At 59.0% G+C, this 11,669-nt stretch overlaps 1 protein-coding gene across 1 annotated transcript in view; it reads right to left on the bottom strand.

The window, feature by feature from the left end:
- Window positions 1–860: 860 nt before the first annotated feature.
- The window catches only part of LOC144950936 (protein furry homolog-like), a 131,255-nt gene continuing 120,446 nt past the window's right edge, over window positions 861–11,669 (bottom strand). Inside the window, exons 55-56 of the mRNA XM_078881117.1 lie at window positions 6,080–6,282; window positions 861–4,914 (exon numbers count right to left, since the gene is read on the bottom strand). Of these exons, the coding sequence (XP_078737243.1) occupies window positions 4,209–4,914; window positions 6,080–6,282 (909 nt within the window). The 3' untranslated portion in view covers window positions 861–4,208. The remainder of the gene's footprint in view (window positions 4,915–6,079; window positions 6,283–11,669) is intronic.

Here is an 11,669-nt window from a genome sequence, read left to right as displayed (position 1 = left end):
CCACACACCCAACCACCCACACACCCAACCATCCACACACCCAACCACCCACACACCCAACCACCCAACCACCCACACATCCACGCACCGCACCCACACACCCAACCACCCACACACCCAACCACCCAACCACCCACACACCCAACCACCCACACATCCACACACCGCAGACACCCAAACAACCCACCCACCCACCGCACCCACACACCCACCCAAACAACCCACCCACCCACACACCGCACCCACACACCCACCGCACCCACCCACACCCACCCACACCCACACACCGCAGACACCGACCCACCCACCCACCCAAACAACCCACCCACCCACACACCCACCGCACCCACACACCCACACACCAAACCACACACCCACCCACACACACCCACGCACCCACCCACGCACGCACCCACCCAACCACACACCCACCCACCCACACACCCACCCACCGCACCCACCGCACCCACCGCACCGCAGACCCCCCCCCCCCCCCGCAACTAAAAGGACGGGTTTGCGTAAATCTCGTGAGCGAGGTAACGGCAAAAAAAAACAATTACGTTAAAATAACACGACATCATCATTCACTTCTCTGTTTGTTTCAGAGACCACAAAAAAAAAACACGTCGAAACGTCGCCGGAAGAAACTATCGGGGCGCCAAGCCCCCACTCTCCTCCGTTCTCAGCGAGAGAATTACGCGCGAGAGTGTCACACCTCACGGGGCGAGGACAGGAGGAGGAGGAGGCCCTTCGCCTGATGCAAGTGCTCTTCGTTTTGTACCGCCAGTGGTGGCCAGAGGCTCGCCCGAGCCCGGTGACGCGGCGAGCATTTTCAAAACACCGAGAATCGCCCCCCCCCACCACTCCCCCACCGCTCCCCAAAAAAATATAAATCGTCGTTACGAACGTTCCCAACTTTCCCATCGACCGATCGATCGGAGCGGGAAGCCCGTCAACTTGCGTCAGCTCGTCAATGCAAGGGAGTTTTCCCAAAGGGTTTGGCCGAGTGTCTCTCTCTCTCTCGCTCTCTCTCTCGCTCCGCTCTCGGCTCGCAATCTCGCTCCTCCTTGCGATCATCTCTCTTCGGCGAGCTCCCAAGTTTTCGTCGCGCGTCCGTTAATCCTCCGCTCCTTGCGTTTCAATCCCTTCGCGACGGCTGACGATGGCCGATAAGCGTTCTGCGGCAGCGTCGTCATCATCGGCATCGGCGGCATCAGCGACGGTGGCCGTGTTGCACCGTGGCTCCTAACACAGCGAGTTCCACGTTTTTCGTCGCGCCTCCGTTAATCCTCCGCTCCTTGCGTTTTAATCTCCTCGCGATGGCTGACGATGGCCGATAAGCGTTCGTCGGCAGCGTCGTCATTGGCAGCATCATCATCGATATCATCGATATCGTCATCATCATCGGCAGCATCATCATCGGCAGCAGCGTCATCAGCAGCATCGTCATCAGCATCGGCAGCATTATCGGCAGCATCGCTATCGGTATCATCATCATCGGCAGCATCGTCATCAGCATCAGCATCATCGCCATCGGTATCATCATCACCATCATCGGTGGCAGCATCTTCATCAGCGTCATCAGCATCGGCATCATCATCTGCAGCATCATCATCTGCAGCATCGTCATCAGCATCATCATCATCATCAGCGTCATCGGCATCATCATCAGCGACGGTGGCTGTGCCGCACTTTGCCTCCCAACTCTGCACCGTGGAGGCAGTGAGGAGGGTGGTGGTGGTGGATCACGCACACGTCAAATCATCTCCCCCCCCCACCCCCCTAACACGCGGGAGCCGAGGTCGCCACACCTCCCGGCTTGGCAGTGGTACGATGGCGGGAGAGGCAAGTGGGGGCCCGACGTCCATCTGTGAAGGGGGATTCATCAGCGTTACGACCCCTCCCCTCGTGCGCGCGGGGGGGGGGGGCACTGCAGTGTCCTTCCCACGTCTAGAAATGAAACACTCGCGGTACAGGGACGACAGGAGGCACGGCAGAGGTCGCAACCGGGTACCCGATACCCGTACCCTACCCGATACCCGGCTACCCGTACCCGGCCGGGTACGGGTACCCGTTTGCGACCCTGGTGCGGCCGGGTACGGGTAGACCGTGAGTCACTGGTGAGTCACCGTTTGTCACTCATTTCCCAACGTCTCGTCTCTTCTCACAATTCAAGTTCCTAGACTCAACCCACCCGCGCCTGCAACATGGCTTCATCCCAGAGGTCGCAATCGGGTACCCGATACCCGTACCCTACACGATACCCGGCCGGGTACGGGTAGGGTACGTGTACGGCCGGGCACGGGTACGTGTACGGCCGGGTACGAGTACCCGTTTGAGACCCTGGTGCGGCCGGGTACGGGTACGAGGGGTAAGGAATCAAAACCCGTTTGCGACCTCTGGAGCATGGGCAATTGACGGCAGCGCCGGTTCTGGCTGCTGCTCTTGCCGCTTTGACCGCCGCCGCCGCCGCCGCCGCTGCTGCTGCTGCTGCGTCCAATTTTGGCGTCTGACAATGTTGACTCCCCCCTCCATCCCGCGGAGTTCTTGCCGGGGGAGAAAAAAAAAGGGGCGCGCGATAAACGCCGGTTCTTATTTCATCGCCTCGATGCCGGCAAAAAGGGTCCCCCCCCCCCCCCACGCGCCCTGCGTGTGTAGTTAGTTGCACAGTAACGAGGTTTTAGATTTCAATTTTAATAAGATGGGGGGGGGGGGGGCGTGACGGTGGCTAGGAAATGTTAACTACCTCGCCTAGTACGCAAGGGGTCCGTGGGTTTTGATCTCGACCCTGATGCCTGCTGTTGTATATTTGGAGTTTGCGTGTCTCTCTCTCTCATCATCATCACGGTGGCTAGGAGATGTTAACTACCTCGCCTGGTGTACAGGAGGTCGTGGGTTCGATCCCGACCCTGACGCCTGCTGTGCATTTGGAGTTTGCGTGTCTCTCTCTCTCATCATCATCACGATGGCTAGGAGATGTTAACTACCTCGCCTGATATACAGGAGGTCGTGGCTTTGATCCCGACCCTGACGCCTGCTGCTGTACATTTGGAGTTTGCGTGTCTCTCTCTCTCTCTCCGTGTTGGCGTGGATTTTTCTTCGGGTCCTCCGATCTTTTACCCCCTCTACATTTATAAACTCGCGTTCAGAATATTCGACTGCTGCTATAAATGTCCATGCGGTGATGATGATGATGATAATGATGATGATAATGATGATGATGATAATGATGATGATGATAATAATGATGATGATAATAATGATGATGATGATAATGATGATCAGCAACTCTGTTATCATTTGTGAGAGCCAGGTCGCTTTTGAAAATTAGTAGGTCAGTTGGGCCTTACCTGGTAAAATGTATTTTTGTTTTGTTTAGTTAACTGTAGTTCAGTTCATTCATATTATTCTGACGCGGCCGGGTTGCTCGGAGGTCAAGCGACTCAGAGCCGGCAACCCCCGAGGGCCTGGGTTCGAATCCGGGTCACGGGTGCCGAGTTGCGATTAAAAACCCGGTTCCTCAAGCGTCGCGAGCTGATGGTGTCATCTCGGTCGACGTTGACCGAGCGATTAAAAAGACGTGCCGCTAAAATGTTCAGACGTTAGCTCTCTGTGCGACATCCGTTCTGTGCGTGGACCGGAGCGTCACTTGAAGAAGGGAACTCAGGGGGAGCTCTGTAATATCCGCTTCTGCGGGCCGTTTGCCAACGCACTAATCAGCGAGAGAGGTCTGCACTGAGGATATTTGTCGCGACCACGCGACTTCGACAGCGGAGCCGGGGGATAGAGTGTGAACGAAAGTTACCGATGTAAAAAAAATTAGATAAATTATTTCATGTAATAATTTGCGGTTCAGTGCGTATACCTCTCAATAAAACAATCCATCGACGAAGCTTGTTTAAATGCTCCTGCTATTGAAGCTTCTGTCGCTGATGATGGTGATGATGAAGCTTTCCGCTGCTGCTGATGATGTTGCTGATGATGATGATGATGCTGCAGGTAAGAAGCTAGATTTTTAACAGCATTACTGAACCTTCTCCAACCATCTCTGTCAATATAAGTTCTTTCAGCTGCTGCTGATAATTAAATCTCCGGCTGTTGCTGCCGATACTACATCTACTACTGCTGCTGCTGCTGCTGCTACTGCAGCCGTAGCTGCTGCTGCTGCTGCTGTAGGTGTAAGCCAGAGCTCGCTTGGTACAGCGTCACTACAAATCTTCTCCCACCATCTCCGTCGCACGCTCATCATCTTCCTGCTGATGCTGCTGGTGTTGTTGAACAACATCATCATGAAGCTGCTGCTGCTGCTGCAGCTGCTGTTGATCATGCTGTTCCTGATCGTTCTGCTGCTGATCATGCTGTTGATAAACAACCTCCTCCTGTTCTTCCTGCTGTTGCTGCTGCTGCTCCTGATGATGCTGCTGCTGCTGCTGATAATGCAACTCCAGCTGCTGATGCTGCTGCTGTTGCTGCTCCTGGTACTGCTGTTGCTGTAGCTCATACAGTTCGTGCTGCTGCTGCTGCTGCTCATGGGATTGCTGCTGCTGCTGTTGCTGCTGTTGCAGCTGCTGCTGTTGCTGCTGTTGCAGCTGCTGCTGTTGCTGCTGCTGGCGCTGCTGCTGCTGCTGCGGGTAGTAGCTGGAGGCCTGCACGTGACGCAGGGCCTCTTGCACGTGCATGTTGAGCTGCATGAGGTTGGCGCAGGCGAGATGAGCCGGGTCGCCGGGCGACACCGCCGCCGACACCGCCGACACCGCCGAAGACACCGGCGATGACGACACCGGCGATGACGACACCGGTGCCAACGCAAAGGCTCCGGCCTGGCCCAGTGTGGCGTGGCGGAAGCGCATGCCGAGCAGCGTGAGCACCTCGTCGTCGTCCGGAGCGCCGAACACGTCGGCAGGCCACGTGGCCCTGCACACGCGCACAGACATGGGAGGGGGAGATGTGGTGGTGGTGGTTGAAGTAGTTGTGGTGATGATGGAGGAAGTAGTTGTGGTGGTGGTGGTGGTGGAGGTAGTTGTGGTGGCCATGGAGGAGGTAGTTGTGGTGGTAGAGGAGGTGGTGGTGGTAGAGGAGGTGGTGGTGAAGGAGGCAGTTGTGGTGGTGGTGTAGGAGGTGGTGGTGATGGAGGAGGTAGTTGTGGTTGTGATGGAGGAGATAGTTGTGGTGGTGGTGTAGGAGGTGGTGATGGAGGAGGTGGTGCTGGCCGCAGTGGTGGTGGCGCTGGTGGAGGAGGAGGATGCGGAGGTGACGCTGGACAAGGTGGTGGTGCAGCAGGTGGTGGTTGGTGGTGGTTGGTGATGGAGGAGGCGATAGATGTGGAGGAGCTGGAGGATGTGGTGATGGAGGTGGTGGTGGTGGTAGATATGGAGGTGATGCTGGTCGTGGTAGTGGTGGTGCAGGAAGAGGTGGACGGTGGTGGTGCTGATGAAGGAGGTGGTGGTAGTGGTAGATGTGGAGGTGGTGCTGATAGATGTGGTGGTGGTGGTGATGAAGGAGGTGGTGGTGGTAGATGTGGGGGTGGTGCTGGTCGTGGTAGTGGTGGTGCAGGAGGAGGTGGACGGTGGTGGTGCTGATGAAGGTGGTGGTGGTGGTAGATGTGGAGGTGGTGGTGGTGGTGGTGGTGGTGATGAAGGTGGTGGTGGTAGTAGTAGATGTGGAGGTGGTGGTGGTTGTTCTGATGAAGGAGGTGGTGGTGGTGGAAGTGGTGGTGGTGCTGATGAAGGAGGTGGTGGTAGTAGTAGATGTGGAGGTGGTGGTGGTTGTTCTGATGAAGGAGGTGGTGGTGGTGGTGATGAAGGAGGTGGTGGTAGTAGTAGATGTGGAGGTAGTGGTGGTTGTTCTGATGAAGGAGGTGGTGGTGGTGGAAGTGGTGGTGGTGGTGATGAAGGAGGTGGTGGTGGTAGATGTAGATGTGGTGGTGGTTCTGATGAAGGTGGTGGTGGTGGTAGATGTGGAGGTGGTGGTGGTGGTTCTGATGAAGGTGGTGGTGGTGGTGGTAGATGTAGACGTGGTGGTGGTTCTGATGAAAGAGGTGCTAGCTGCGGTGCTGGCAGCGGCGCTGGCGGTGAGAAACCTGGAGATCTTGAGCTGCAGGAGGGCCGCGTAGAGCTCGCGGTTGCGCAGAGAGTCGAGCAGCGCCACCACCGCGTCCTCGGGACACAGCACCGGCTGTGCCGCGAGGCGCGCAAGCGTGGCGCCGTCAGCCGCGTCCGCAGCCACCGCGGCGACGCGCAGGCCGCAGTGGAGCTCCGCCAGCTCCGTGGACACGTCCGTGAGCTGGGGGGGCGAGGAGGTGGGGGGATGAGATTCTCACAGAGACTCATAGAGACTCACAGACTCATAGAGAGACCCACAGGCTCACACAGAGACTCATAGAGACTCACAGACTCATTGAGAGACCCACAGGCTCACACAGAGACTCATAGAGACTCACAGACTCATAGAGAGACCCACAGGCTCACACAGAGACTCATAGAGGCCCACAGACTCACACAGAGACTTACAGACTCATAGAGACCCAGACTCCTACAGAGACTCATTAACTTATAGAGACCCATAGACTCACAGAGACCCATAGACTCACACAGAGACCCACAGACTCATACAGAGACCCATAGAGACTCACAGAGACACACAGAGACTCACAGACTTACAGAGACCCACAGACTCACACAGAGACACACAGAGACTCACAGACACACACAGAGACTCACAGACTCACAGAGACCCACAGACTTACACAGAAACCCACAGACTCACACAGAGACCCACAGACTCACACAGAGACCCACAGACTCACACAAAGACCCACAGACTCACACAGAGACCCACAGACTCACACAGAGACACACATAAACTTACAGACATACACAGAGAGTCACAGACGCATAGAGACCCACAGACTCACACAGAGACCCACAGAGACTCACAGACACACACAGAGACTCACAGACTCATAGAGACCCACAGACTCACACAGAGACACACAGACTCACACAGAGACCCACATACTCACACAGACACACAGTCTCACACAGAGACCCACAGTCTCACACAGAGACCCACAGACTCACACAAAGACCCACAGACTCACACAGAGACCCACAGACTCACACAGAGACACACAGACACTCACAGACACACACAGAGACTCACAGACTCACAGAGACCCACAGTCTCACACAGAGACCCACAGACTCACACAGAGACCCACAGACTCACACAGAGACACACAGAGACTCATAGACTCATAGAGAACCACAGAGTCACACAGAGACCCACAGACTCATACAGACACACAGACTCACACTCTTTGCAACAAGCCCCCGGGGCGATACGAACAAAGCGGCAGGCTCGCTTAATGGAAGGGGCTTGACCAGCTCGTCGCGTGTCACGCGCCCCCCACTACGCTGCCTTGGGAGACTCAGCCACATTAACCACAGTCCACTTGGGTGGGGGTGGGTGGGTGGGTGAGTGGGTAGAGGGGTGGGTGAGTGGGTGGGTGAGTGGGTGGGTGAGTGAGTGGGTGGATGGGTGGGGGGTAAGTGGGTAGAGGGGTGAGTGGGTGGGTGGGTGAGTGGGTAAGTGAGTGAGTGGGTGGGGGGTGAGTGAGTGGGTGGGTGGGTGAGTGGGTGGGTGAGTGAGTGGGTGAGTGGGTGAGTGGGTGGGTGGGTGAGTGAGTGGGTGAGTGAGTGGGTGGGTGAGTGAGTGAGCGGGTGAGTGAGTGGGTGGGTGAGTGAGTGGGTGGGTGAGTGGGTGGGGGGTGAGTGGGTGGGTGAGTGGGTGAGTGGGTGGGTGGGTGAGTGGGTGGGTGGGGGGTGAGTGAGTGGGTGGGTGAGTGGGTGGTTGAGTGAGTGGGTGAGTGGGTAGGTGGGTGGGTGGGTGAGTGGGTGGGTGAGTGGGTGAGTGGGTGGGTAGGGGGGTGGGTGAGTGAGTGGGTGGGTGAGTGAGTGGGTGGGTGGGTGAGTGAGTGAGTGAGTGGGTGAGTGAGTGAGTGGGTGAGTGAGTGGGTGAGTGAGTGAGTAGGTGGGTGAGTGGGTGAGTGGATGAGTGAGTGAGTGGGTGGGTGGGGGGTAAGTCTGCGGGTTTAAAGGGATGACGCATGCACAGGACAGCCCCGAGGCCACCCGGCTTGAGACTAAACCGCCGTGTCACACGCACAATGGAGCTCTCTCCTCCCTTGATTCCTTGAGATCCCCCCCCGGGGCTGCCACTTACTGCCTTGCGCTCCCCCCCCATCCCATCTCCGCCGTACCAAACAAACCCTCCCCCGTCTTGTCCTCCCTGTCCCGTACCGTCTCTTTACTCTCCCTAGGGGCATCCTGCCACTGGGGGCGCCCCTAGGCTAGACGACGCAGCCGCAGCAACATCGCCACCCTACCGGCAGACTGACGCACAGGGACAGCTGCCAACGGGGGAGCCCCTAGGCTAGACGACGCAGCTGCAGCAACATCGCCACCCTACCGGCAGACTGACGCACAGGAACAGCTGCCAACGGGGGAGCCCCTAGGCTAGACGACGCAGCAGCGGCAACATCGCCACCCTGCTGGCAGACTGACGCACAGGGACAGCTGCCACCGGGAGAGCCCCTAGGCTAGACGACGCAGCCGCAGCAACATCGCCACCCTACCGGCAGACTGACGCACAGGGACAGCTGCCACCGGGGGCACCCCTAGGCTAGACGACGCAGCAGCGGCAACATCGCCACCCTACCGGCAGACTGACGCACAGGGACAGCTGCCACCGGGGGAGCCCCTAGGCTAGACGACGCAGCAGCGGCAACATCGCCACCCTGCTGGCAGACTGACGCACAGGGACAGCTGCCACCGGGAGAGCCCCTAGGCTAGACGACGCAGCCGCAGCAACATCGCCACCCTACCGGCAGACTGACGCACAGGGACAGCTGCCACCGGGGGCACCCCTAGGCTAGACGACGCAGCAGCGGCAACATCGCCACCCTGCTGGCAGACTGACGCACAGGGACAGCTGGCAACGGGGGAGCCCCTAGGCTAGACGACGCAGCAGCGGCAACATCGCCACCCTACCGGCAGACTGACGCACAGGGACAGCTGCCACCGGGGGCACCCCTAGGCTAGACGACGCAGCAGCGGCAACATCGCCACCCTGCTGGCAGACTGACGCACAGGGACAGCTGCCACCGGGGGCGCCCCTAGGCTAGACGACGCAGCCGCAGCAACATCGCCACCCTACCGGCAGACTGACGCACAGGGACAGCTGCCACCGGGGGAGCCCCTAGGCTAGACGACGCAGCAGCAGCAACATCGCCACCCTGCCGGCAGACTGACGCACAGGGACAGCTGCCACCGGGGGAGCCCCTAGGCTAGACGACGCAGCAGCGGCAACATCGCCACCCTACCGGCAGACTGACGCACAGGGACAGCTGCCAACGGGGGAGCCCCTAGGCTAGACGAGAGAGGGAGTGTGCGGGTGGCGCATGGGACGGTCAGCGCGTGGCACAGACCGCGGAGGAATCGGCGCGTGACGTTCACGTTGAACGTGGCGGCAGTCGTCACCGGTAGTAGTTACCACGGCAGCCGTTTGTTTTTGGCCTTTTAGTTTGTTGACCTCTCCCCCCCACCTCTCTCCACGCCCAGTCCCCGCCGCCACCACCCTCTAGCTAGGTCGCCTTTGTCTTCTTGGTTATTTCGGTAAAGTCACGTAGAAGGGAAGTAATAAAATAATAACAATTTCTCATTTTAATTATTTTATTAAAATTTTTTATTTTATAATGGTGTATTTTTTCTTTTTTTATTATTACATGTTTTATTTTTATTATTTCCCTTCTACGTGACTTTACCGAAAGAACCAAGGAGATGAATCCCTGCAGTCACGAAAGAAGCTTTAAATCGAAATTTATGTCGCCTTTGTATGGCGCGAAAGATGTTTCGACACGCGCACGAGCCCACAGTGGCAGCCGTTGTACTCGCACGCAGCTTGTGCGTAAGCGCTAGCGAGCGAGCGAGTGCGTAAGCGCTAGCGAGCGAGCGAGCGAGTGCGTAAGCGCTAGCGAGCGAGCGTGTGCGTAAGCGCTAGCGAGGCGAGCGAGCGCGTAAGCGCTAGCGAGCGAGCGAGCGCGTGCGTAAGCGCTAGCGAGCGAGCGAGCGCGTGCGTAAGCGCTAGCGAGCGAGCGCGTAAGCGCTAGCGAGCGAGCGAGCGCGTGCGTAAGCGCTAGCGAGCGAGCGCGTAAGCGCTAGCGAGCGAGCGAGCGAGTGCGTAAGCGCTAGCGAGCGAGCGCGTAAGCGCTAGCGAGCGAGCGAGCGCGTGCGTAAGCGCTAGCGAGCGAGTGCGTAAGCGCTAGCGAGCGAGCGAGCGCGTGCGTAAGCGCTAGCGAGCGAGCGAGCGCGTGCGTAAGCGCTAGCGAGCGAGCGCGTAAGCGCTAGCGAGCGAGTGCGTAAGCACTAGCGAGCGAGTGCGTAAGCGCTAGCGAGCGAGCGCGTAAGCGCTAGCGAGCGAGTGCGTAAGCACTAGCGAGCGAGCGAGCGCGTAAGCGCTAGCGAGCGAGCGCGTAAGCGCTAGCGAGCGAGTGCGTAAGCGCTAGCGAGCGCGTGCGTAAGCGCTAGCGAGCGAGCGAGCGCGTGCGTAAGCGCTAGCGAGCGAGCGCGTAAGCGCTAGCGAGCGAAGTGCGTAAGCACTAGCGAGCGAGTGCGTAAGCGCTAGCGAGCGAGCGCGTAAGCGCTAGCGAGCGAGTGCGTAAGCACTAGCGAGCGAGCGAGCGCGTAAGCGCTAGCGAGCGAGCGCGTAAGCGCTAGCGAGCGAGCGCGTAAGCGCTAGCGAGCGAGCGCGTAAGCGCTAGCGAGCGAGCGCGTAAGCGCTAGCGAGCGAGCGCGTGCGTAAGCGCTAGCGAGCGAGCGAGCGAGTGCGTAAGCGCTAGCGAGCGAGCGAGCGAGTGCGTAAGCGCTAGCGAGCGCGTAAGCGCTAGCGAGTGCGTAAGCGCTAGCGAGCGAGCGAGCGCGTGCGTAAGCGCTAGCGAGCGAGCGAGTGCGTAAGCGCTAGCGAGCGTGTGCGTAAGCGCTAGCGAGCGAGCGCGTAAGCGCTAGCGAGCGAGCGAGCGCGTGCGTAAGCGCTAGCGAGCGAGCGCGTGCGTAAGCGCTAGCGAGCGAGCGCGTAAGCGCTAGCGAGCGAGCGCGTGCGTAAGCGCTAGCGAGCGAGCGCGTAAGCGCTAGCGAAGCGAGCGCGTGCGTAAGCGCTAGCGAGCGAGCGAGCGAGTGCGTAAGCGCTAGCGAGCGAGCGAGCGCGTGCGTAAGCGCTAGCGAGCGAGCGCGTAAGCGCTAGCGAGCGAGCGAGCGCGTGCGTAAGCGCTAGCGAGCGAGCGAGCGCGTGCGTAAGCGCTAGCGAGCGAGCGCGTAAGCGCTAGCGAGCGAGCGAGCGCGTGCGTAAGCGCTAGCGAGCGAGTGCGTAAGCGCTAGCGAGCGAGCGAGCGAGTGCGTAAGCGCTAGCGAGCGAGCGAGCGCAGTGCGTAAGCGCTAGCGAGCGAGCGAGCGCGTGCGTAAGCGCTAGCGAGCGAGCGCGTAAGCGCTAGCGAGCGAGTGCGTAAGCACTAGCGAGCGAGTGCGTAAGCGCTAGCGAGCGAGCGCGTAAGCGCTAGCGAGCGAGCGCGTAAGCGCTAGCGAGCGAGTGCGTAAGCACTAGCGAGCGAGTGCGTA

The sequence above is a fragment of the Lampetra fluviatilis genome, chromosome 60 (assembly GCF_964198595.1).
Source record: "Lampetra fluviatilis chromosome 60, kcLamFluv1.1, whole genome shotgun sequence".
Classification (NCBI taxonomy): domain Eukaryota; kingdom Metazoa; phylum Chordata; class Hyperoartia; order Petromyzontiformes; family Petromyzontidae; genus Lampetra; species Lampetra fluviatilis.
Note: the sequence above shows the minus strand (reverse complement) of the source record. Positions and strands in the feature narration are given on the sequence as shown.